We start from the raw sequence: 25914 nt of genomic DNA, 5'->3' as shown, positions 1-25914 counted from the left end.
GCGTTATGGAGCCGATCAAGTGCGTCGTCTATTCGTGGGAGAGGATACACGTCCTTTCTTGTGATTTTGTTCAGGCGGCGATAATCGACGCAGAAACGTAGGGTCCCATCCTTTTTCTTCACTAACACCACGGGGGATGCCCATGGACTCTTGGACGGCTGGATAATGTCATCCCGCAGCATTTCATCAACTTGTCTCTTGATGGCCTCACGTTCTCGCGTCGAAACCCTGTACGGACTCTGACGGAGTGGTCTGGCATTTTCTTCGGTTATGATGCGATGTTTCGTGATTGGGGTCTGCCGAATTTTCGATGACGACGAAAAGCAATCTTCGTATTGCAGGAGCAGGGCCTTGAGCTGTTCTTGCTTATCGTTCGGAAGTCTGGGATTGACGTCGAAAGCTATGGGAGGGGCTTGGTTCCTCTGAGCAGGTTCCGCAGAATCGGCGAGGGCGAAAGCACTGGTGGCTTCGACAATTTCTTCGATGTATGCGACCGTTGTTCCTTTGTTCACATGTTTGTACTCATTGCTGAAATTCGTGAGCAAAACCGTTGCTTTGCCTCCCCGCAGCTCTGCAATTCCTCTTGCGACGCAAATATTTCGGGTGACCAACAGATGCTGACTGCCTTCAACGACGCCTTCCAAGTCAGGTGATTTAGGAGCGCCGACTGAGATAATGACGCTTGAGCGAGGCGGAATGGTGACTTGTTCTTCCAGCACATTCAAGGCATGGTGTCCTGACGGCGTGCGCGGCGGTAGTGCTTCTTCTGTGGATAACGTTATCGACTTTGTTTTTAGGTTGATGACAGCACCATGGAGGCATAAGAAGTCCATGCCAAGGATGACATCTCTCGAGCAACGCTGTAGGACTACGAAGTCTGTAGGATAAATACGGCCGTTAATGGTGACTCTCGCTGTGCAGATTCCTGCAGGCGTTACGAGATGACCTCCGGCTGTGCGGATTTCAGGGCCTTTCCAAGCTGTCCTAACTTTCTTTAACTTCGCGGCGAACGACCCACTGATGACAGAATAGTCGGCTCCAGTATCGACGAGAGCAGTCACACTGTGGCCGTCGATAAGAACGTCGAGGTCGCTAGTTCGCCGTCTCGCATTACAGTTAGGGCGTGGCGTCGGGTCACGGCTGCGTCGGCTTGTTCCGCTGCTTCCATGCTGCGTCGTCAGGCCACCTTCGGTAAATGAGCTTTCGCCGTCAGGGCTTTGCCTGGCTGTCGTTGTGTTCGGGAAGCTCCGTCGCGTCGTCGTCGTCGTCGGAGGATCTTCGGTAGTTCGTCGCACAGCAACCGCACCTCCACCGGTTGCTGCCCTTAGTTTCCCGGATACGGGCTAGGAGACCGGCCCCGCGTTGGGCCAGAGTACTGCCGGTGGTGCGGTGACGTGCGGCGGCTGGGCGACGGCGAACGCGAAGGGCTTCGTGGTGTCCACCGAGTTCCTGTCAGGTAGTCGGCGATGTCACGTGGTCGTTCTCCTGGCTGTGGACGCGGTGCATTGACGGCGAAGCCACGCAGTCCCATCTGTCGGTACTGGCAACGGCGGTATGTGTGTCCGGCCTCGCCGCAGTGGTAGCAGAGCGGGCGATGGTCAGGGGTGCGCCAGACGTCAGTCTTCCTCGGTGCACTGCGCTGGGCCGCTGGCGAACGGTATGACGTCGGTGGGGGTGGTGGCGGCGGTGGCGTCTGCCGACGGAAGTGCGATGGGGCGGCGTTTTGGCGTGGACGGGGAGGAGCGTTGTGGCGCAGTGCAGCGGCGTAGCTCATAGCTTCCGGCTCGGGCAGCGGTGCGTGGGGAATTTGAAGCGATTGCCGAACTTCTTCTCGCACAATGTCGGCAATTGAATCCACTTGAGGCTGGGCCGAAGGCAACAGCTTGCGCAGCTCTTCCCGCACGATCGCTAGGATCGTTTCACGCAGGTCTCCGGAGTTACTGGCTTGAGCAGCAGCGCAGTCTGCAGTCAGGCGACGATTATACTGTCTGGTGCGCATGTCCAGGGTCTTTTCGATAGTGGTCGCTTCTGCTACAAATTCTTGGACGGTTATCGGTGGGTTTCTCATCAGTCCCGCGAAGAGCTCCTGTTTGACCCCTCGCATGAGGAAACGAACTTTTTTTTCCTCAGGCATGTCTGGATCAGCGTGACGGAATAGTCGGGTCATTTCTTCTGTGAAAATGGCGACATTTTCATTTGGCAGCTGAACCCGAGTCTCTAATAAAGCAGCGGCCCTCTCTTTGCGAGCGACGCTCGCGAACGTTTGAAGGAATGCGCTGCAAAAAACATCCCACGTTCGGAGCGTGGACTCCCGATTTTCAAGCCAAGTCCTTGCGGTGTCTTCCAAATAGAAGAACACACGACGCAGCTTTTCGTCATGGTCCCAGTGGTTGAGGGCGGCCACACGGTCGTATGTCTCCAGCCAGGACTCCGGGTCTTCGAACGATGACCCATGGAAAATTGGTGGTTCCCTGGGTTGATGCATGACCATCGTGGGCTGGGACGCTGCGGTTGTCATTGTCGCTGCAGTCGCGGTCATGGCCTTCGTCTTCCGCGCCTTGTCTGGTAGAAGCCCGTACTCTGGTGGTAGCCCTTGCTGTCGGCGGCTTGTTCGCTGCTCCTGGTTGGTGTCGGTGTCTTTTCCGCGACGTGGGCTGGGTTCACGGCTTGACGGGGGCGTCCGGTACATGAACGAAGCAGCACCTCCACCAGATGTCACGGGGTCGTGACGTGGCCGAAGACAGGAGACTTCGTGTTAGGATTTAACTGTTTATTTGGGCGAACCTGTGCCCGGTAAACTGAAAGTCCAATTACAGCAGCAGTCTCGCACAGATAGCAGTCTCGGACTGATAGCGGCGAACGGAGCGTCGGCCTTCGATCAACTAGTGACAAGCGGCGAAGCGCTTCGGCATTTATACTCTTGCCGTCGAATGTTCTAGCGTTATCGCTGGCGGTGGCGTAGGTTCCAGAACAATCTGTACCGTTCGCACAGTGGGCGTGATCTTATCGAAATGATCTTCTACAGTCAGGAACCTTCTAGAAAACTGCAGGCGCGGTTTGCGCTGAGAATCGTGCGGTGTTTTCGGACGATAACAAAAACTTGGGAAATGGAACGTGGCAATATTAAAGATGATAGTCTTTCTTGGGGACCTTGGAAAAAAAAAGTTTTGGTCTGTCTGTACATTTGTCTGTTTGTCCGCCCTTAACGATACCTCAAACGGCTGACTCCATTTGCAGCACCCACCAATATTGCTCAAGATCCAGCGTTCATACTTGTGCGATTGTCAATTAAAAAGCAATCATTGCACATATCTGAGGTATCATGACAACACGTCGATGTTTTGTATGTGTGCCTTTATTCTAGAGAAGGCACACACAAGTAATTCTAAGGACCGTAGAGTTAAACACACTGCATTGACAGTACAATGCAGTGCTCAAAAAGGCAAGTGTTACCAACGCTTTGCTAAAACGACACGGTGGTGGCACCTTCCCGTCGCTTTGCGTTCTACATATTATCGCCTCCGAGATTGGCACGCATCTTTCTCCGACGGTACACACGCCTTCCTTCGTTTTCGAAGATAACTGCCACATGGCGCTCGTGTCTAACAAGCCTCGATGCGCTCGTTCGCCTCCGCTGCTCACTCGAGGCACTTTAACGCAGCGCCTTCAGAATACCATTCACTGATTTTCTTGCGCAGAACATCAAATAAATGTTTTGTTCACTTTCTCCAGACCCAAGACTATCGCCTTTCGACGGCATTTGCAATGTAACATGCAGATCCGGGGCCAATTTTTTTCTTCTCTCTCACTTGTGACAACATGGCGGTCGATGTGAACGGCACCCTTTGCATGCGCTTGACTTTGTTGTCCTCCTCTTCGAGTCCACACACAGAAACAAGTAAACGCTATACAGCCATAGCCAGTGGCTTCATCTCCTCTGAACCTCTCCTCCTCATGCTCAGCCTCGCATTGATTGCCACATATCTGGCCAACATAACCTTCATTTGCAACTGAAGCAGATATGCCATTTATGGATGCACTGTTTGGGAATTGGAGCGTTAGAGCTGCTTACATTGCTCTGTCACCATGCCTAGGCCTAGAAGAGCTAAACTGTGAAGAATTCACCGAAAGTTACGATACGGCCTAAAGCAATTCATAGTGCAGCTGTTCAGGTGCCGTGATTTTGGGATAAGTCGAGGCAACACATTTTGAGAGAGACATGTACTATTGTGACGATGCGGTGTCGACGAGCAAACAAAGCGCTTCAAACAAATATGCTTTATCGATCGCAGGAAAAAGACTGCAACGACTTCTTCGTCTTTTGCCCTCGGCCAAGGACACTCGCGCTGCTTCGTTGTCGCCACCACTGGCGCATACGCACAGCATTATTCCCCCTTTAAAAAAAACATCGCCCAGATATTAAACGTTCGAGAAGCAAGGCGAAACCGAAACTGCACAGTTAGTCCCTGAAAATAAGGCTTCATCCAAAGTACGTGGACAATTTCTGGTGAATGTCTGCGGTGCTTCGAACACTGCACGCCATCCGCAACAACCTCATAGTTGACGTCACTGATGCGTCGCATAACCTTGTTGGGTCCGAAGTATCTTCGCAACAGCTTTTCGGGGAGCCCACGCAGACGAATAGGTGTCCAGACCCATTCTTTGTCATCCACGTTGTATGTAACGGGTCTATGCCGGAGGTTGTAATGTTTAGCATCGTCGTCTTGCTGTTTGGTGATTCGCAACCTGGCAAGTTGCCTGGCTTCTTCTGCTAGCTGGGTGAACTCTTCGGCGTCCGTCTCATTGCCATCATTTTCATGAGGGAGCATTGCGTCTAACGTTGTGGTAACCTCGCGTCCGTAAAGGAGACTGAAGGGTGTCTTCCGAGTGGTCTCCTGACGAGCCGTGTTGTACGCGAACGTGACGTAGGTCAAAATGACGTCCCAGTTCTTGTGCTCTACATCTGCACACATACTTATCATGTCAGCCAGGGTCTTGTTGAGGAGTTCTATGAGCCCGTTGGTCTGGGGATGACACGCCGTTGTTTTCCTGTGAGCTGTACCACTTAGTCGGAAAGTGGTGTCCAAAAGCTTGGCCATGAACGCAGTACCTCTGTCGGTGATGACTATTGCGGGAGCATCGTGTCTTAAAACGATGGCTTCGATGAAAAATTGTGCCGCTTCAGCTGCCGTTGCCCGTGGCAGAGCGCCTGTCTCCGTGTATCGGGTCAGGTAATCCGTGGTGACGATTATTCACCTGTGTACAGTGGCAGATTTTGAGAAGGAGCTCAGAAAATCTATGCCAATTTGTACGAACAGTGTCGCTGGCACCCGGACAGGCTGCAGCAGGCCAGCTGGTTTGATGGATGGTGGCTTGCGACGCTGGCAATCTAGACATGCCTGCATGTAAGTTTTGACAACTTCGGCAAGTCTTGGCCAGTAATAGTCCTGCCTTATCCTCGCCAATGTTCTTGCGTAACCTAAGTGACCAGCGGTAGGTTCGTTGTGGCAGATTTGCAGTACCTCACGGTGAAGCGAAGAAGGAATGACGAGCAAGTAGCTGCTGCCGGCGAGTGAAAAGTTCTTATAAAGAACGTCATTTCGCAAGTAGTACGACTGCAGCCCTCTCGCAAATAACTTCGACAGGCTATTCGTTCGCCCTTGTAGATAATTTATGAGTGGTAGCAGTTCAGCATCGTCACGCTGCTGTTGAGAAAATGCGGTGGTGGCCACAATTCCCAGAAAGGCCGTGTCGTCATCGTCGTTGTCCGGGGATGTCGTCCTAACAGGAGACCGAGAAAGACAGTCTGCATCGGTGTGTCGTTTTCCCGACTTGTAGGCAACTGTGAAATCGAATTCTTGGAGCCAAAGACTCCATTTTGCAAGACGGTCAGACGGATCTTTCAAGTTGACTAGCCAACAGAGAGAGTGGTGATCGCTGATAACGGTGAATGGGTGGCTGTACAAAAAAGGACGAAACTTCAGGACGGCCCATACCATTGCAAGACATTGTTTCTCCGTCGTAGTGTAGTTAGCTTCCGCTCGGGACAGCGTCCTGCTGGTGGAGGGGATCACCTTTTCGTTGTTGTCCTTCGACTGTGCGAGCACTGCTCCAAGTTCCTTGCCACTTAAGTCCCAACAGAACCGTGTCCTTGAGACGCTGGAATGTTGGTATATTCATAAAGTCCATCGGGCGTATCAAAAGCGGTCTTCTCACGATCTCTCTCATCCACTTCAATTTGCCAGTAGCTGCTTTTCAAGTCCATGGAAGAAAATTAGCATGCGTTTCGTAGTCTATCCAATGAATCATCAATACGCGGCAGAGGGTAGACATCCTTCGTTGTGATGTGATTGAGCTTCCAGTAGTCGACGCAGAAACACAAGCTGCCGTACTTCTTTTTGACGAGTACTGCTGGTGATGCCCAAGGACTGTTAGATGGCCGAATAACACCGTCTTCTAGCATCGCTTTCACCTGTTTTTTAATTGCCTCATGCTCCTTTGGGGCGACTCGATAAGGATTTCGCTGGATGGGCCTGGCGATAGAATCCGTGATGATGCGGTGTTTTGTCAGTGTCGTTTGACCAACTCTTGATGTGGATGAGAAGCAGCCGTGGAACTTGTTGATCAGCGTGAAAAGGCGGTCTCGCTCAATGGGAGATAACTGACCAACGGCGACAGCTGTCGATGTTGCTGGGCTGCTGCTTCCTCCACTAAATGACAATCTTCTGTTTGAGAGAGTTCGTCGAAGTAGGCAATAACCGTGCCTTTAACTATGTGTTCGCATTCTCTGCTGAAATTTGTCAATAAGAGTTCAGCGCATCCATCAATAGCAGTGATGACAGCCCTGGCAATAGAAATGCCGCTAGTGAATGCGAGCTCCTTGATGTGTTCAGCGACGCCAGTACCGTTTTGTAAGATGTTACAGTGCACGGATACGAGGGAACAACTTCGTGGCGGCAGTATGACATCCTCATTGACAATACGAAAGCGAGGTGGCTGGTCTTTCTCTTCTGTAGCAGTGTCCGAGCTTATAGCGAACGTTACGCTTCTGTCACGGATGTCAATCACAGCCCCCTATTCGCGCGAGAAACCCATTCCCAATATGAGCTGTTTACAGCACTCGTGAAAAATGACGAGGGTGGCGACAAAGGTGGAACAAGCGATGAAGAGTCGGGCTGTGCACTTTCCAAACGGTGTCGTCAGCTGACCTCCTGCTGTTCTTATATTGGGTCCGTGCCATGGCATCTTCACCTTCCTTAGTCTGTCGGCTAGCTGTAGACTTATTATAGAAAAGTGGGAGCCGGTGTCCACAAGAGCCGTCACTTGGTGGCCGTCAATGTGAACGACGAGGTCAGCACTGATAACGTTGATTATGTCGGCAGTTGTTCCATTCGTCGGATTAGTCGTTGCTGTGGTCGTCTTCGGAATCGGTGACTTCGAGCTGTAATATGTCTGAAATGGGGGCTGTTCGGAAGTTCGATTATTGACAACCCCACCCCCTGAGGTCGCTGCATCTAGTTTCCTTTTCGTGGGCTAGGGGACCTGCCCCTGTAGACGTCGGCAAAACTGCGACGATTAGGTGAACTGCCCCACGCAGGAAATGGAGAACGTGACCCGGACCTCATTGGATTCTGCGGCGGTGTGTTCATAGGAGTGTCGTTGTACGTGCGTCAATCATCGTACGTAGCGTAATTATGGTAGCGAGGAAATATCGAGTACTAAGCGTTGCGATAACGACAAGCTCTGTAAACGTGCCCAGCTTCGTCACAATGAAAGCATACCGGTCAGCGGTACGCTACAAATCTGTTTTCCAACGCTTGTAGGTAACCGGGGACTCGCTTACGCTGGTAGGTAAGCGGGGACTCGCTTGTGGGCTTCGCATTTTGGCTAAATGGCATTCGTTTTGTTGGCGAGATCAGTGAGGTTGGGAAAGTCGTTGGCGCTGAGAGCGGCTGTGTTTGCAGGGTTGGTGGTGGTCCAGTCATTGGAGTCCGCTGTGCCGAATGTGCGACGACGGGGCGTCGGACTGCATCAGCACAAGTAAAATGTCGTCGCACATCATCATAGCCGGATGAAGAGAGAGCCTGACGGACCTCGTCTTGGACAATGCCAGCGACAAAAGACAATGCCAGCATCGGTTCGGTTGCTGGAATTAAACCAAGCTGCCAAAGCTCCTCCCTCAAAATCTCGCGGTATATTTCCGGCAGAGGCCTGTCGTTGTTGCAGAGGCTCGCCGCAGTCTCAACGGGACTACTCGCTCGAAAGTTGACCGGGTTTTGCTGGTGGTACCGTTGTGGTAGGGCCCGTTCAATAGCTGTGGCTTCTTTCGTGAACTCCGCTACTGTGGTTGGTGGATTTCTTACAAGCCCAGCAAACAGTTGCTCCTTCACGCCTCGCATTAGATACCGCAGCTTCCTGTCTTCTGGCATCTTGTGATCTGCCCTGCCAAAAAGACGGGTCATGTCCTCGGTGAACATAGCAACTCTCTCATTTGGTTTTTGAATTCGAGCTTCCAAGAGACGTTGTGCATTCTCCTTTCTGTCGAGACTAGTAAAGGTATCAATCAGCTGGTTGTGGAAATCGTCCCATGTAGCCATGCTTCTTTCCCTGTTGATGTACCAAGTCTAGGTGTTGTCTTTCAGGTAGAAGTACACATTCGCGAGCTTGTCTTCTAGGGTGGCCCATTGGTTGTACTCCGTGCAGCGTTTGAACTGGTCCAGCCAGTCTTGGTCGTCTTCATAGGTCTCACCATGAAAGCAGTCAGGAGTCATGGGATTTCGAAGTGTCATGTGCGATGGAGCTGCAGTAGCCATGGTGACTGAAGGAGGCAAGCGATTGCTGGCAGTTTCTGGCAAGGGATTGAGCTCGGGAGCCAGGCCTTGCAGACGGCGACTGAAACGGTGGACTGGTGTGTCAATGGCTGGTAGCGATTCCGGGCTCGAATGTCGGGTCCGCGAAGGGGTGCCAAGCATTAAGATTACCCAGCACCTCCACCAGTGTGACGACGCGGGATCAAAGAGCACACAAAGCGCCTCAATCAAATGTGCTGTATCTATCGCAGGAAAAAGACTGCAACGACTTCGTCGTCTTTTGCCCTCGGCCAAGGGCACTCGCGCTGCTTCGTTGTCGCCACCACTGGCGCATATGCACGGCATTATGTATGTGTAGAAGTGTAACTGGCATGGACACTTTCATGCAGTACATTTTACATGGACTGCCTCAGATGGAGCGTAGCGCGACTGCCTCACTAACCGGGAGACCACCAAATGTAGCCTGTGGGCGAGTTCCACAACAGCTGCCGCATACAGGCATCCGTTCAAGCAGCACTTTATTTTTGTGCATGGTATTGATTGATGCCGTTGCCGCATACTTTAGCGAAGATGTCGTCGGCGACCGTACGACAGCGCACACTACTGTGGTGCCGCGGTGGCAGCTGCAGTACCCATTGTATCACCACTGTCGTTTCCTCCTCCCGCCCTGTCCTATCTATCGCCATCTATTATCCTCCACAGCGCTCCACATTCTCTCCCTTTCGTCCTCGCTCGCTAAGCCGCTTATGCCACCATCAACGCAGCTTAGTGCAGGAAGGGACGGTCCAAGATCTGAGCTCTAAACATTATTCAGGAACTGAAGATTGTAACGGGTGATTGTCTTTTCTTGTGTCCAACGGGTGATTGTCTTTTCTTGTGATTGTCTTTTCTTGTGTCTTTTCTGGTGCGTTGTGTGTGACACACTACACCTGCAGCCAGATTTGCTTACTTTCACATTGCTTGTAGTCTTCTGCTGTTGTGTCACCATGTAAAAATGGTATTTTTTACGGAATGTGTGTTTTTTGTTCTCAAGAGGCATCCCCTCGACTTGATGAAAGTGTTTTTGAACCCGGAAATATTGAAGGCCATGGTCAGTGAGGGAAAGCATCGCCAGCTGGCCCACTTTCAGGGACTGTTGCGAATCACACTCAATGATGGTGAGTTGTTTGGCTACCTTATTTGTTTCTCCCCCTACACTTGCCACTTGCACTCTAAATATCTGATTGGGCTGGTACGGAGCATGTCAGTAATGCCAAATATTACATGCATACATCAGTCCTCGTAAGCCAGGATGTACTCGAATATTGAAGGCAACAAGCGAAACCACCTGAATGCTCCCACACCATCTTTGAATATCTTATAAAGTTTAATTACACCTCTTCTGGGTGCTGCTAATAATATATTAGCTGAAAACAATAACTGCACTTGAAACAGTAGGTTCGTTTCAGTAGATCAGGTACGCCATGCCCTCAGTCTATGCTGGTGTACCAAAAGTGGCAATTCATCTAAGTGATCTGTCATTTCTGGTAGAATAGAGCTTTGTGTCATCTTCAGAGGAGCCTGATTTGAAGCAGGAAGACCCTATGTGAGCAAAACACCTGGCAAAATCATTTGTGAGTTGTCTGTGGGCAATAGCATGGCCACTTGATCTAAGTAACGGAATATGGAAAGAAAGCATTGCGAGATAAAAACATTTTTATAGGTTTCAAGCGTAGTACCTCTAACACAGAAACTTAACATTGTGATCATTATGTCTTAGAAGCATGCATAGACAAAGGAAGCAGGTAGGTCGGAGAATTTTTAGTGGGCAAGTCGTTTAACGCACTTTGATATTGCCATGGATGCAAAGGCCTCACCAGCTTGATGCTGTGTCTGCGCCCATTCTGAAAGTGCATCTGTACATTATGTTGGAATTCTTTCACACCTGTTGAGGTGTCTAAGGTCAGTTATTGCCTACTAGCCCAAATTTTTTCCTTGAATAGTCTGTATATCAGGCTGTAATCAGTTGTCCAGTGTTTTTCCAGTTGATGGGGCATTCAGTAGATGGTGCATTATTGAAATTTGGCCTCGTTATTTAACATTTCAACTTTTTTAACTCGTGGAGACACCTCAAGTTTCCCATCATGTTCGTGCATTCTGCTGGCATCATTGACTAATGAAAGCTGCTGTACCTCTCCCCCATCTGATGCCACTGACATTGTTTTAAGTCTTGGTGATAATGATTTGTGCTTGCAGAGCTGCTCTTGCTATATTGCTGTACTTTGGCTGTCCAGTATTCAGGAGTCCAGAAAATGTTCAAGGAAAGAAGTTCCTCACATCACTGGCAACAATGGTCAGCATACTCCAGGTGAGAACACAGGCTCCTGCATCGTTAAAGCAAACGTAAGAGTCAATCAGTTATCTTTTTATTCGGCACTTTGGCTTCTTTGGACACCACGTAGGCTTTTTTTTGGTAGCCATTCACATCTCAGGAGGTAAATTGACAAATAATTTCAGCACGGGGAATGAGCCCAAGCACTCGTCGCACTTGATCACTCTTTCCCCATTACTGCTGGCATCCTCGACCATGATGGATGTCTAACTTACTCTGTAAACTCTATATAACCGCTAATAATGAGCTGGTCATCAGCTCCATTCTATGTGAAATCATGCTGACAAATGGCCAATGTTACTTAAAATATATCCCCTATGAGATTTGCCTTCATGGACATCATTGCTTTAATGTTGTTGATAGTTTTCTACAAGCTTTGCTGTTCACCTTATCTGTTTTATTTGTCATTCACATAAACAGTCCTTCATCCCCGATTTGGCAGATTCTCGATTATTCGCACTTTCAATTCTGGGGATACCAGAGTTTAACTTGAATTATCAGAACACTGAATTATTAATTGCAAGAAGGAGCATAACTGTGTGTAAACTACCAGAAAAAGCACAGGTGGCTGATATTACATCTATTTTCCGCTGTCCTTGTGTATATTTTTTGCTACTTTTTTTGCTCATGGTTTTGACCACTGGAAATAGCAGGCAGGCAATTGGCTTTTTTTGCGGCTTTTTGAATAATAGAGTGTTCCCTCAGTAAATTTATATTCTATAAATGGAACTGCTACATTAATGAAATGACTGCTATCATAATGATTATTTTCATGCTCGCAGTCAGTACACTTCCACGCTGATGTAAGAGACAAATGGGTATAATAGACGCCAGCGTCTCTACATTGAAATAGGTGTTGATCAGATGATTTATATGTAATACCCTGGTTATAAGAGACTTCACGTGAAAGACAGGAATTGCTGTATGGTGCATTACTCTTATAAAATGGTTAAACTGTACCTCTGTTTGCCTCTTAGTAAATGGAGCTCCTGTAAAATGAAATGGATTTTCTTGGTTCCTTTAAAGTTCTTTATAATGAGTGTCCTCTGTATATGAGCTGAAATGCTCAGTTGAAAAAAAAAAACAAAGGCAGCTAGCTTTTCCAGCAAGTGGATAAGTAAGGATAAACAAAAAGTTAAATAAGCAGAATGGGCCAGTTGATGAACGTTAAATGAACACCTTTTAAACTTGTTGAAAATTTAGCAGGCCAACCAAAAGTTTGAAATTCATTGGAATTAACCAAGAGTACGAGATAGCATCAGAGTTTGAAATATAGCATGTCCATTGTAATATAATTATGAACAAGTTGTATTAATGGTTGTTTTCTTCAACTGATTGTTGCTACTTGTGAAGCTGAGATTCATGTCATATGCACCGTTACAGTACTGAGTTGCTTTAACTGGTCTTTGTCATTTGTGTATATAAAAAGGTATGTTATATAAAGTTTTAAATTGGTTGTGAAAAGTATGATTTGAACGTTGTCTTGGAGAACCTCTTTCTAGAAGTGTATTAATATTTGAAGTCGAGATGAGATTGATGTCGTGTGCATAGTTACAGTGCCGAACCATGCGTCGTGTGGTAATCCATAAATGCTGGTGGTTTTCTGTTTTTTTTTTTGTTCAGGAGAATCCACCTGCCGTAGATAAGTGGCTTATGAACTGTGTGGCAACGTGGGATGGTGATCATTACTGGGAGCAGATCCTGGCTCTTGTGTCCAACTTTTCACTGACCTCTCCTGACCACTTTTTCTCTTGCATCTGGGAGCCACTCATGCAGCTGTTCTTCTTCCAGAGCCTTGAAAAGCAGGTGGGGCAGTGGTTGTTGTTTGTAAGCTATTTAAGAAAGCTGAATTCGAGGCTCACTAACCACGGTTCGCTTTTAACCTTCAGAGCAAATAAAACGAGAACACTGTAAAAGCTCACATCGATTTGTCGATGCCTTACTGAATCTTTATTGCACAAAGTGTCATCATCCAAGGAAAATAGGCATGTGCAATGGCGAATACAAAATGTGAAAGGAATTATAAGCTGCTAAACCCACCACATGGGGCAAAATTCCCAGGTGGTGGAAAGTTAATCTGAAGCCCACAACAATAGTATCTCTCCTAGGCCTGGCACTGTTTTGGGAGGTTGGAACATTGCTAGTGAAAGTATTAATCATTTGTACTTCCATAATTAAAGGGTCATAATATTGTGTTGTTTCTTAGTTTCCACGAGGCTTTTGTAAACGAATCATGTCGCCTTAATAAGATGCAGGCAAGACTTTGCATAATGTCAGGAAACACTACCTGGTGGCTCAGAGATGTCTGGCTCAAAGTTCTTTGCTTTGCAAGTGTACTTTAACACGTGGCCATTACATAAGCTCTAGATAAAGTATCTCAGTGACTTAATAGCACTTGTCACGTATTGTGCTATCTTGCAGGTTAGCATATTTCGATGCCTCACCGAGCTGTGTCGTTTCTGGTGTCTGGTGGAGGTACCCCGCTCTCAAGGGTGCAGGTCTGTGCTCTCTTTGGTTCTGAAGCTTTCAAGGCATGCTTGTACAGCTATGCAGTGATTCTCTCTTTCATTTCATGCATAGTACTATCTCATTTTACCACCAAACGGTGGATCTCGTGAATGCATAGGACCACTTTTAGATTACGGCAAACTACCGGTTGTGCTCAGGGTGTCGTTTCTTTGACATAGCTTCTCAGTTGTGAGGTGTAGCTAGGAAACAGTCATAGGGCGAACAGCACAGAAAAGTCTTTAACAAGTGCAGCCAACAAACATTTTTTACTCTGTAGCACTAGTCTCACACCTCGATATAACAAACCCGGTTATAACAAAATATTGGTCATAGCGAAGTAAATGAAAAATAGCCTCGCAATAATTATAGTATCTGAAATATACATTTATAACGAAGTTTCGGCTATACCAAACTCTTTTTTTGTGTAAGATGCAACTTTGTTATAATGAGTTTTCAGTGTATTCACACTAATTCACGAGATGTAGCATGCAATAGCTTCAGACTTTTTGTATTGCACCTCACATTTCATATCCCCTAATAGTTCTCTGTGATCGGAGAAAATCTTTCGGGTCATGCTATTTACACTTGGTTGTCATGTGATGCAATGAATGCCACAAAAATGTGCTATTATATTACTATGCCAAATAAATATGAAACAGTTTAATAACTAGATGGTACACCATTCGAAACAGGATAGTAGAAGGTCGTTGCCCACCAATTTGTTTAATCACAAGCTAAGGTCTCAGCTGGCACCCATACATTTCTATCCACGAAGGCCTATGCAAACAAGACAAGAGGTGGAAGAAACCACACAACGCAGGCGCTCTTAGTGCCTGTGTTGTCATGCACTTCTTGCTGTCTCGTCTGGTTTGCACTGGCCATAGTGGTTATGGTTAGTTATCCCGATTCGCTACAATACATTTCTCGGGCAGCCAGACTTTCATTATTACAATACTGCAGTTTGCCTAACCCAATAATTAAAACTTGGCTGGTCCATCTTGCACTTGCCTGACACCATTGGTTTGTGCAGTAATGGTTACCATAGCAGCTGCAGCATCCAACTTCACTGCACTCGAGGCAAAGTGAATGTCATCTCTAATCGAAATGTTCTATTTTCGACCCGGCCCAGGAAAATCTTAATGTGAGGAGAGTGGATCGCAGTGAGTTCTTTCAGCATTCATCCGATCCTATCGCTAGCACTTCTGTGGGTTGTGTTTTTCTATGAAATTCATCAAAAAAAGATTTAAAAATTTATCTGAAGGGGTGGTCCGGTCTATACAACAAAAACGAAAACTGTATTCCTAACAGCTTAGTTGGAGCAAGCAGCATCACAACAAGGCCACCGTGGATGGCAAATTGTAAGAAACTCCACGGCGCATGCCAAGTTGCGGACTTAAGGGCAGCATGTGAATGATGACAGTGCCTTAAGCCAGATTATGACTGCACTTTCAGATAATCAGTTATCAGTTATTCAGCATGCGGCAACAAGCTAATTGTGTGTCGTGTTCTTTGTATTTTCAGAGAAGTTAACGCATTGCAGGATGGACTAGCAAAGTGGCCTGGCATGGACTACCATTTTGTTATTTCACTTTGAGGTATCTTGTGATAGATGCAGGACAACAAATGCACTGTAGGCCATCCAGAGAACTGTGCATCTTGTTTGTCATAGTCATAATAGCAATGATTGTGGATATTAAGTAAACCAACTTTCGTTCCACTAAACTTAATTTTACATCATTATGAAACGTAGGTGGAAAACTGATTTAATGAAGACACGCTTCAATTTTATGCTATGGCCAGTTCCTCTGAAAGTGAAATTGATCAATTATTTGCTAATTTCCTGCTTGGGACTCCTAAAACGTGGGTCCATGTTTCATTTAAGGACATCTCAAAAACGAAGCCAATCTTTAGTAACAGGTAAGGGAAGTATCTGGCAGGCGGTGGGTAAGATTAAAGTCTGAAATCCTGTGTTTCACTGTGTTTAAATGCTATGGCTGTCTGGCTGTATGTGTTACAGTGCAACACTAAAACTACCTATTGATTATATTGCCGTGCTTGAATTCTCTTTAGATTCCATGTTTTGATGAAATAATTTGACAGGCATTTGTAGTGTAATGAGTGCTGCATGGTCATTTATCATTTCTTCTGGTAAGCTTGTCTGTAAAACTCTGTTGTCCTCTTGCAGGGGTTTTGTGTTTGACAGGACCTACGGCGAGGGAACTGTGAAGGCATTAACTTACCTTGTATCGGAACTTAACCGCATCGGCATGGCACTAGTGGAATTTCACCCGGACAGGCTCGTCGAGATTATGGTGCCCATCTTCGAGCTTTACCACATGGTGAGCCTGTGATCTGAGATATCACTGCTCCTACACAAGGTCACATCTTGTCCTATAGCTGACGGTATCCGACTTGAGCAGTGCACGTAGTTGCAGTCGACGTCTGCAGTACAAACACGATTTCTTCCATGTATTTTATTAAGGCTTCTAATGACTGCTGCTTCGTAAAAACTCGGTCTTTATTGTCAAGAGTACTGTAGCCTGTCAATGATTGTACATAGGGGTGACAATGGCAGGGTGGAAACGACAGTCTACCAGAAGCTATCTGACATAGGGAATTTTCGTCCTTTCAATCTCATCACCTGGCTGAACACAAACAGTTTGTCGTCAGGACGATCGTGTCACTTTGTGACGTGGTGTGCTCTAATCATAGTTGCGGTGACATGAAGCATTATTCCACGACATTTATTGATCACACCCAGGAGAGCATGCAAAAAGGAAGAAGGAGCATATCGCGAAGAAAGAAGACACCCATTGGGTCTATTCCTTACGTTCGAGGTACATCAGGCTCTGTTAGGATAGCCTTGCATCTGCTGGCCACAGAAACTATTTTCAAGCCTTATTGTACCTTGGGACACAAGTCCGCTAAGCCCAAAGACTATACACCTGCGAACGATCTAAGCGGGGTCATTTACAATGTGCAATTTAAGGATTGCAGCGATACTTACATAGGCAAGACAGGGTAGAAAAGAATAACAACACTCATAGAACGCAGAGGGGACATTGGTCATGCCGCCCATGTCATGCATTCCAAGACAGAGCTTGTTGAACGTTGCTGGACAACAGGGTATACCTTCGACTTAACAATGTGACGATGCTTGTTTAGAAACAAAAGTGAGAAAAAGAATTCCTGGAATTGTTGTTCATCCGTTGCGATAAATCGGCTTGCAGCAACAAGCGTGGCCTCTTACCAGTAATTAACATAGGAACTTATGTAACTGGTAGTGGAGTGGGTGACCTTCGCTCGTTTGTTGTCGGTGTATGCCATGTGTCACTACCACGTGGTTGGGACGTTCAGGAAGGCAGCAGACGGTATGTCGAATATGAAACTTTTTATATGGCCAAACTTGAGGCCAGGAAACAGAAAGTCAGATTACAGCAACACACTGGCACTGATAGCAGGGAACAGAGCATCGGCTTTCTTTCCAATGACAGGCCGTTACGCGCGTCGGCATTTAGTATACATGCGTCATCAAATATACCAGCGTTATCGCTAGCGGCCATGTAAATTTCAGAATAATCTGTAATGTTCGTGTTGTGCACCTAATCTTGACAAAACGATCCTATAGAACACTGAGCTTCTAGAACACTGAGTTGCAGTTTGCGCTGACCGTCGCTGACAGTCTTTGTGGGCGTAAACCAAATACAGCAAGAGTGAAAACAAGAAGTGCGTGTGGCACTAGGGATGCTAACTGCATAGGTTGCAAAACATCTATGTAATTTTGGTATAATTTTGTGGAGTTTGTGTTGCAGTAAATCTTTTAGAATTACTGTACATGCTTGTGGTGTACATGGTTTTGCCTTCATAGCACCGTATATGGCTATGTGATACTTTCTCTCTCTTACCCTCTGCTCCCTTCTCTTTCTGACTTCTCTTTCTCGCAACCTCACTATGCCACACTTATATGGCTGTGCTGCACAAGGTACTGCCTGCGTGATGCTATACATGGCTATGCTATGCCTCACCTTTCCATTCCTTGTCCAGTGCCCCACTGCTATGGGAAACATGCACCGAGCCTGTGGTAGCACGGTGTGGGAGTGAACGAAAGGAATTGGCGTGCTTCGTGCAGCAGCCAACTTATGAGCACAGCCACGTCAGATTGTTAGCAATGCTTCACAATGGCATGTATGAATTTAATCTGTGTCGTACATTATGCCAATAACTATAAGAACTACGCACTTGGAGCAAAGTTGTTCAGTTATCCGCCCCGACTATGCTTGAGAAACCGGCAAGAACGCTAGTTATTGTATGCTACAGGAAGCAAGTGATCCCGCAGGCACTTCTGTGAAGTACATGCTGTAGCTAGATTTGCTGTGAATTTACTGTCCTCGCAGGTTAACTGATATTCTTATTTATAGTGCTGAAGGATCGTAAGGGCATCTGGCAAAGTTATCTTGAGTCTGCAGTCCACTATTCCTTGGCAAAAAGCTCGTACGCTGCTGCTGTTTTTCCACTGTATCGCAGTTCGTTTAGCAGTGCAGTTTGTAAACAGTACATTAAGGAAGAAGTCGTGCATACCAGGCAAAATGCATTGTGGACTGTGAGATTTTAAGACTTATTGCCCATGTACTTAACAGCACTGTGAGGGCACGCCAGGCTGTGCTACGCTGTTCTATTGTACTGCGTGAAAGCTGAGTTATTATGTGCAACGCTGGCGCGTGACAAACTTGCTGGAGGACTCATGCGGCTCGAATAACGTTTACGAACGGAGCTGAACTGCTGCAGAGAGAACTTCGCGGTAATTCCACTCATTACTAAATGCAATAGGTGCAGTACGGCGACCGTGCGTTTCACATGCGCTCATCGCAAGTGGTTGTCCGGCACGTCAGACACAACTGCCATCGTTTACTCAGCCATAAGTAAGTAAAATGACAAGAAATAATGTTTGCAAACATGATGGTGACGGCCTATGCTTCGAGCTTTACACTGACCAGCCGTTCGAATCTTGCTTTCAAAACACTCTGTCAACTTTTGCCTTCTGTCTTTTCCTCTTACCATTCTACTATAGAGACTGGATATGTTCAGGAAATCAGGAGTCGCACTCATGGGCCTGCCCGAGTGGCAGTTTATAATGCTTCCAGTCCTCTCGCGCAATTCGCTTCTCATCGATGGACTCAGCAGAACCTGCTTAAGGTGAGTAGTTGGAAAGAGCCTGAAAAAAAAGTAATCTGCAATGTAACAAGGCCGTGTTGTATTCGTAGAAACATAACTGTACTTGGGCACAACAAGGCCCTGCTGCATTCAAGAAGCATAAGTGTACTTTGACACACTCTTCATTGGCGAAAGGGTGGAATTTTTGTTTACACGAAAAGTAGCAAGAGGTGGCAGCGTTACCACGTAGCCATATTCTTTTCCTCAGGTGTTTGACAGCTTTTCACTTACATGAGACTATCACCAGGTTGTGGTTGTTTATAGTGCTTACTGTGAATTCAGTGTTCACTGCAATAAATGTTCTGTTGTATTCTCATTGATTGATATTTCCAGTAGCTGAACCAACCAATTGCAGTACGTAAGCTATGAAGTCTGAAAGAAACAGAAGCCCTTCCCATTCTCACAACATAGTTGAAAGTTGGTGGTGCCACTCGTAATCATGTCATAATGTAGAACATGTCATGGCGGCAGGTAAGATGCTTAAAGAACCTCGAATAGCCTGTGATTGCATCTACAGCCTACAAGGAAGAGATATTATAGGTAAGTCGAGCCCGCTTATAACGAACCTGAGCATGACGCGGCATCCGTTCGCTGTATCTCGAAGTTCGTAGTAAATGAAACGCAGCTTTTAAAAAGATTTACGAGTGAAAACAGAAACTTTTTTTGCCCCAAAAAGTCCGTGATGCATGTGTTTCGACGAGCAGAAGCGATAAGGGCGGTCTCGAGTTCATTTAAAACGGCAGGGTGCTCGTTCGCCGAGGCCCATGGCATGAGCTGCATGAGGCACTGGCTCCAAAGTTTCGTCATTCTCGCTGTCCAATTCCTCCAAATCGCTCTCGCCGCGCACTTCATTCACAATTCCCTAATCCGTCCACGGTTCCGCAGTGTCAGCATCATCATCGGCCGTAATTAAACCATCGCAACTGATGTCCCACCCGCTCTCCCAGGTCGGAGTCGACGACGCGCTGCCACAAATCGCCGCCGCAGTGGTCCTTCTCGGAAGTTTCAGGCTCGACATCGGGCCCGACGTCGACGAAGTCGGCTTCGCGAAAACAGTTTCGCGCGCATGTAGCCATCACCGCCGCCCACGAAATATTCAGCATCGTCACAGCTGAATACCGGGACGCCCGAAGCGGCAAGTTGGCTCCAGGTGGTCAACAGCTATGAGCAAGCGCTCCGCGATGCGGTGCCTAATGCGCGGATTATGCTGAAGCCAAGCCAAGTGGTCATACTTTTGACATTTTGTGAACGGCAGGAAAAAGCGTGCTAGTCCTCCCGTCGGCCATCATGACCACACACGCACACCAAGAGCAAGCAAGACGCGCACCACGACACACATGCCAGAACATGTGGAACAGCTTTGGGCCCGTTTCCAGTCAGAAAACGAAAGTAATTGGAGCCAGCGTGGCGGGCGTCGCGAAGCGGTGGAGACGGACGAAGTAGTTGTGATCAAGAGAGGAGAGCAGACATGCGAGAGAAAGACAAGGAGTTGCGATAAAGAGAGGGGAGAATGCGGCGAGAGGGCGACCTTGAAAACCAAACACACGGGAAGGAGGCAGGTTGAGTAGCTTGCTTGAAAGGTCCGCGAAACACGTACGTAGAAAAAATGGCCCCGTGTCTGCATGTTAATCTGCGAATTTCGTCGAAGACGATAGTCTTGCGTGGGGAGAGAATGAACAAAACATTTATTTGATGTTCTGCGAAAAAGAAAATCGGTGAATGGTATTCCGGGGGCGCTGCGTTAGAGTGCCTCGAGCGTGCAGCTGAGGCAAACGAGCGCATCAGGTCATGTCACACGTGAGACAGGAGCGCCATCTGGCAGTTTTATTGGAAAATAAAGTGCATGGCTCTGAAATGGGTGTGCGCACCCCACTCAGAGGTGATAAGGTGTAGAACGCAAGGTGACCGGTAGGTGCCACTGCCGTCTCGTCTTAGCAAAGAGTTGGAAACGCTTGCCTTTTCGTGCAAGCGTTACATGGCCAGCGCATCGTCATAAGCGCTACGGTCCTTAAAATAACTTATGTATGCCTTTTTTTAGTAAAAGACGCACATGCAGAATACATGCGTATTGTTATGGTGCCCCAGACATGTGCAATAATTGCTTTTTAATTGATAATTGCACAAGTATGAACGCTAAACCTTGAGCAACATTGGTGGGCGCTGCGTATGGGGTCGGCCGTTCAAGTATCCGGTTCCGTTAAGAGTGAACAAACAGACAACTGTACAGACAGACAGACCAAAATTTTTGTGTTGAAGGTCCCCAAGAAAGACTATGGTCTTTAAATCTTGGAAAGAGTGCATGGCCGCCTGTATCGGTGCGCGCGGCGGTGTTTGAAGACTCGGCGGCCGTGTTCAAAAAATCGTTTTGTTGCACCGGCGGGTTTTCGTGGCCTCACGAACTTCATACTTTGCGATTCATTCCGCGCAAATTAATAGCCGTTTTCGCGCTTCCGCACGCGTGCGGAAGGCTTGCTGAGTTGAGTGCAAAGTGAGCGAGAACAAGTCCTAAACACAAAACGCATCGCAAATTATCAGAGTCGGTGGGGTAGCGTGCGCGTGTGCACTAGGTGCAGACTATCGGACACAGTCGGTGGCCGACGATGTTGGCAAACGGTCTGGTCGCTCCAGGCTGGCGATGCCAACGACAGTACTAGCGATCAAAAACATGGTAGATGGCTCACCGGTCTTCGAAATATCGGTGGCAGTGTGTAACAATAAGGATGCATGGGCACCTCGCCAATGCCTGATCGGTGGTCGAAATTTGTTTCCCGGAAGTTAGCAGACCGCCGATTCCGTTCGCTGTGATCGATCAGCAGCGCTTGGAGACATTCGTTGTAAGTGCGATTTTGTGCCATTGAACCAATATATATTTTCACGGTCACGGGAAGCGAAAGTTTGTTTTAAATGGGGCCGTTATATGTGGGCTCGACTGTAATAATTTTTGTGCCCCAAACAATTGCTGTTGACACATCTGCCAACTTTTAATATTCTTTTCAAATGTCACCATTTTTAGAGCTCACATATAAAATCATCTTTGCTTTGCCGGTAGCTTTTATGTTAAGTTCAGTTCCACTTTAGGAAAAAAACTGATTTTGGAAAGATACAATTATGGATTATAGTGACGAATTTTAAAAGAGCCTAATTTTTCAGGCCAGTTCAGTTGAATGGGCCTGCGCGCAGCAGTGAACCCGTTTGTGATTGGAATGTATCACAGCAACTGAAGTAATTTAGGGGCGAAGCTCCTTAAGGCGTGGGTTGTGCGACCCCTGTATGTAGCCACCTCTCGTTTAGCTCTTGCAGTGTTCACTAGATGGCGGTACTTGTAGCTGATGATGAAAAGATGCAAGATGTTATAAACTAGACGGCGGTGCTTGTAGTTGATGGTGAAAGACGCGTGATTTCATAAAACAGGAATGATGTGACATATGGCACGTGCCATTCGTGGAAGGCAATGGTTCGATTTAGTGCGGCGATGTACGCTAGGGGGAGCGTTGTAATAAAATCGAAGAGGCAAAATGTACGAAGAATTCGTGGTTTACCAAGTTTACCTCCGGAGCTTCACCCACTCAGCATCATTCAATTCGTGGATATGGCAGCACATTGTTTCTCCTTACTTGGACACTTTGGGAACGAACTTCATGAACCTGCATGTTAGTGGTTTGCTGATAATTCGAACAAGTCGGCCGGTGTCCATGACAGATAATTTAAATCGGGAGCCCCCGGTTTTCATCGCTTCACACAGAAGTCTGCCTGAGTGATCACAAAGTATTGTAAAACCAACCAAACTAAATTTATTAAGATGCAAAACAAAGAAAGAGCAGTATTTCTCAGCAGATTAGATTTGGAATGCTGCGCTGGAGCTCTTGGGCAAGTTACAAATGATGCTCATTCGGTCACAATGAAAGAAAGGAAAGCATATGAAAATTATTGATTGTTCTTGTTAAATTAACCTTAGTCTCGTACAAAGAACACGTCAAGGGACACCCTGATCACTTTCAATTTTAATTGTGTTAAAATAACCATGTAAGTAAGCATGTTTTGGAGCATAAATAGCATTATATATTCTGGCATTAGGTTTCACTGCTTACATGAATGCATCTTGCCATTTGTTTCTGGCGTATCATTGACTGACGAATTAGTTTTATTTACTGTTAAAAGCTCCATGAACTTAATCAACAAGATCACCTGCCACAAACTTGTTGTAGCACTTAATTTGTGATAACGAGTCCAGAGGTAACTTCTTTAGGTTCTGCCTGCACAGTGGGGGAATTGTTTGTACATTGTAGAGCCCGACAATCAATTCGAACTCTGCTTAATTTTAACAATTTCATAGCCCACCTTGTGTTTGAATTAACCCGCTTTTACAGTATACTTAGTTCATTGCTCATTCATATATAGTAATTTACAACTTTGTAAACTAGCAGGTCTATGTTAATCTCCTATTTCTTTTGTTTTTATGTTTTCCTTTCCTGGCAGCCTGCTGGAGTTTATGGAAGACGCAAGAGAGTGTTTTGAGCAGCCTTGGTTGAAGGCAATGACCAACGAGTTCCACGACCAAGTGAGCTGGCTCGGCTTGGCACTCGCTGGTGAATGGAAGCGTGCATGTGCCGTTGGCCCGAAGTTGTCACCAAAACTCTTGGAAGCATTGGGCGTTTCTCTGAGCGACACTTGCTGTCCCGTGGCGCTGTGGTGGCAACCTGCTGTCAAGGACGCTGTTGCAAAACTTTGTCAAACTCACAACATCGAGCCTCACGAGATTGCCCAGGTAGGTGACATAGCCAGCCCACGTGCTGCATTAACAACTGCTCGTGAACACCCCTGGACATCATTATGGCATTTCCGGGGACAAGGTAAGCCCAGCTGGCCACTTGACCGTGCAAAACTGTGTTGTGGGCGCCGTGTGCGGGAGCGGGCGCATCACTGATAGCTCGCACACATGAAGTCGTAGGCACGGAGGAGAAAATCAAAGGTAGCGCAAGTGCAAGGCATGCTCCAACAACCAGCCAACACAAACTCGTCACGTACGTTTGTTTGCATAGATGTTGGTGTCGCGAGGGGCTCCACATCTTGCTCAGTCATGCGGCGTGCATTTTAAAATTGATTTTAAATACGTTCTAGGCTATATCTGCCTTTTTATTGTGTGCATGTGTGCATGAACTTGACAAGAGCATATTATCATACCACACTATTGAAAGATTAACCGCAGCAGCTCAAGGTTGATAAACACAACTATGTAGTACATAATGCCTTGTTCGTTTGCCTGTGCTTAATCCCTATCACACTTGCCACTGTTTATGGCATGTGTTGCATGTATGACCTCTATAGCACTGTTCATTCTAAACAAATATCCTTGTAAAAATATTTCACAGTGTTTTCTGTGTTACCATTTCATAATTCTCTGACTGGCGAGATTCTAAACATTCTTTGTTGCCCTGAAGAAAATGGGTATCATAAAGATTTGTTTTCAATCACTTCGAGTGTTACATTCTTCATGTTGTTCATCTTAATTTGTTACAGAGTGCTGACACATGGTCTGCCTTTCTCGACATCTTGGCTGCCAGCCAATCACACACGACAAAGCTAATGCGGCAAACAGCCGTGCTGACTGAGCCATCTAGGTTTTCCACGGTGTCGAGGACATTCACAGCCTGATTTGATCTCTTCAAGTTTTAATATTTATTGCACATTGCAGAAGTGAACAAAGATAGTTTTGTTCCATCATTAAAATTTCCAGTTGATAGTTGGCAGTGGCCTTCCCTTTGCCATCATACATGGTGTGCTGTTATTACTGACGAATATTTTTCAATGCACTGATGGATTACGTGAATTATACACCGCTGTAGGCGTGATCATTGAGTGACCTCAATATTGCAGTGGATTGCCTCACGAATCGATCGAGAAACTTTGTTGAGTCTGTCGAGGCAAGTTTTGACGTCCCTTCATGGGAGGCCTAGGCCCGGCCACCTGAACCTGCTGATTTCTTATAATAAAGTTTATTCCTCCTCCTGTCGAAACGTGGCGGTGTTACAGGAGCCTGTCGTGCGCTTTATGGGCCTTCTTTCGACCCGATGAGCACTCTGGAAACTACACTGGGAGGAATGGCATGGGTGAAATGAGTCGAGTCAGCACACATAGGCCTGTGCAGGGTTCCCCTTTGGAAGGGGGGGGGGGGGGGGTAAATGCTTTTTGCAATGCTCTCCCCCTGAAATATGAGTAAAACTTTGGGCCCTCCCCTTTAGAGTGACTAAGGAAGGCAGTTGCCCGCCGTGCCCTCCCCTTTGTGCATGCCCATGTCAGCACTTGTCATCAGCTCGAACGTATGTGATTAAATGCAATTGCTTTCTCCCGTTGGTTACCGTTGCACGAGTGTGGCTTATTGTGTAATTCTAGGCTCAACAGAGGGTAGGACCAGTACGTGGTGACCCCTCGTGGCAAGATGCGCATCTGATGCAAATGCCGCTCTTGATATCAGTCGGCTATTGGACAATACCATGCCGTCTGTTCGACGTCGAACAGCGGTTGCCGGCCGCTCCGAAGAGGGTGTGCGCTGGAATCTGTATGAAAAAACGGGCGGCTGAGAAAATGACCCCAAGCGTCGCTTCGAAACTCCCTGTGCCATGCACGGCTGCCAATGTTATTTGACTGAGAAAGGCATAAAAGTGTCTGCTATCCGCAAGATGTGTTTTCTCACGAAGCACAAGTTGTGGCTCATGAGTCATAAACCTATAATAAAGGAGTAAACCTCGTCACTATGCGTCTGTTGGAAAAGCGGCATAAAGCTACAAACTCAACAAATACACCGTAGGCACCAAGTTCTAATCTCGCGATGCCAATGAACATTTTGAAACTATGACAGGGAACACACAGCTGCCGACACTCACGGCGGCAGATTAAACGAATGATTCATCCAAGTGTTTATCGACGTATACATGGACATCTACGAATGGATCTGCTACTGAGCGATAGGAAGCGCACACAGCTACACTGACACATGGCTCCTTGCTGCCGCTTAGA

General features: G+C 47.0%; 1 protein-coding gene across 4 annotated transcripts in view; it reads left to right on the top strand.

Moving 5' to 3' along the window:
- Positions 1 to 24849, top strand: part of LOC142761699 (uncharacterized) — a 61787-nt gene extending 36938 nt beyond the window's left edge. For 2 of the 4 annotated variants that reach the window (XM_075887180.1, XM_075887181.1), the window contains 8 exons: positions 9844 to 9967; positions 11084 to 11157; positions 12805 to 12987; positions 13603 to 13679; positions 15875 to 16028; positions 18758 to 18882; positions 23377 to 23665; positions 24418 to 24849. In XM_075887180.1, the coding sequence (XP_075743295.1) occupies positions 9844 to 9967; positions 11084 to 11157; positions 12805 to 12987; positions 13603 to 13679; positions 15875 to 16028; positions 18758 to 18882; positions 23377 to 23665; positions 24418 to 24552 (1161 nt within the window). In that variant the 3' untranslated portion in view covers positions 24553 to 24849. Of the gene's footprint in view, positions 1 to 9843; positions 9968 to 11083; positions 11158 to 12804; positions 12988 to 13602; positions 13680 to 15874; positions 16029 to 18757; positions 18883 to 23376; positions 23666 to 24417 lie in introns of those variants that run through there. The other 2 variants (XM_075887182.1, XM_075887184.1) reach the window with 2 other exon arrangements.
- Positions 24850 to 25914: the final 1065 nt, after the last annotated feature.

This window comes from Rhipicephalus microplus, chromosome 2 (genome assembly GCF_043290135.1).
Source record: "Rhipicephalus microplus isolate Deutch F79 chromosome 2, USDA_Rmic, whole genome shotgun sequence".
In the NCBI taxonomy this organism is placed as follows: Eukaryota; Metazoa; Arthropoda; class Arachnida; order Ixodida; family Ixodidae; genus Rhipicephalus; species Rhipicephalus microplus.
This window is presented reverse-complemented; position numbering and strand designations above follow the sequence as displayed.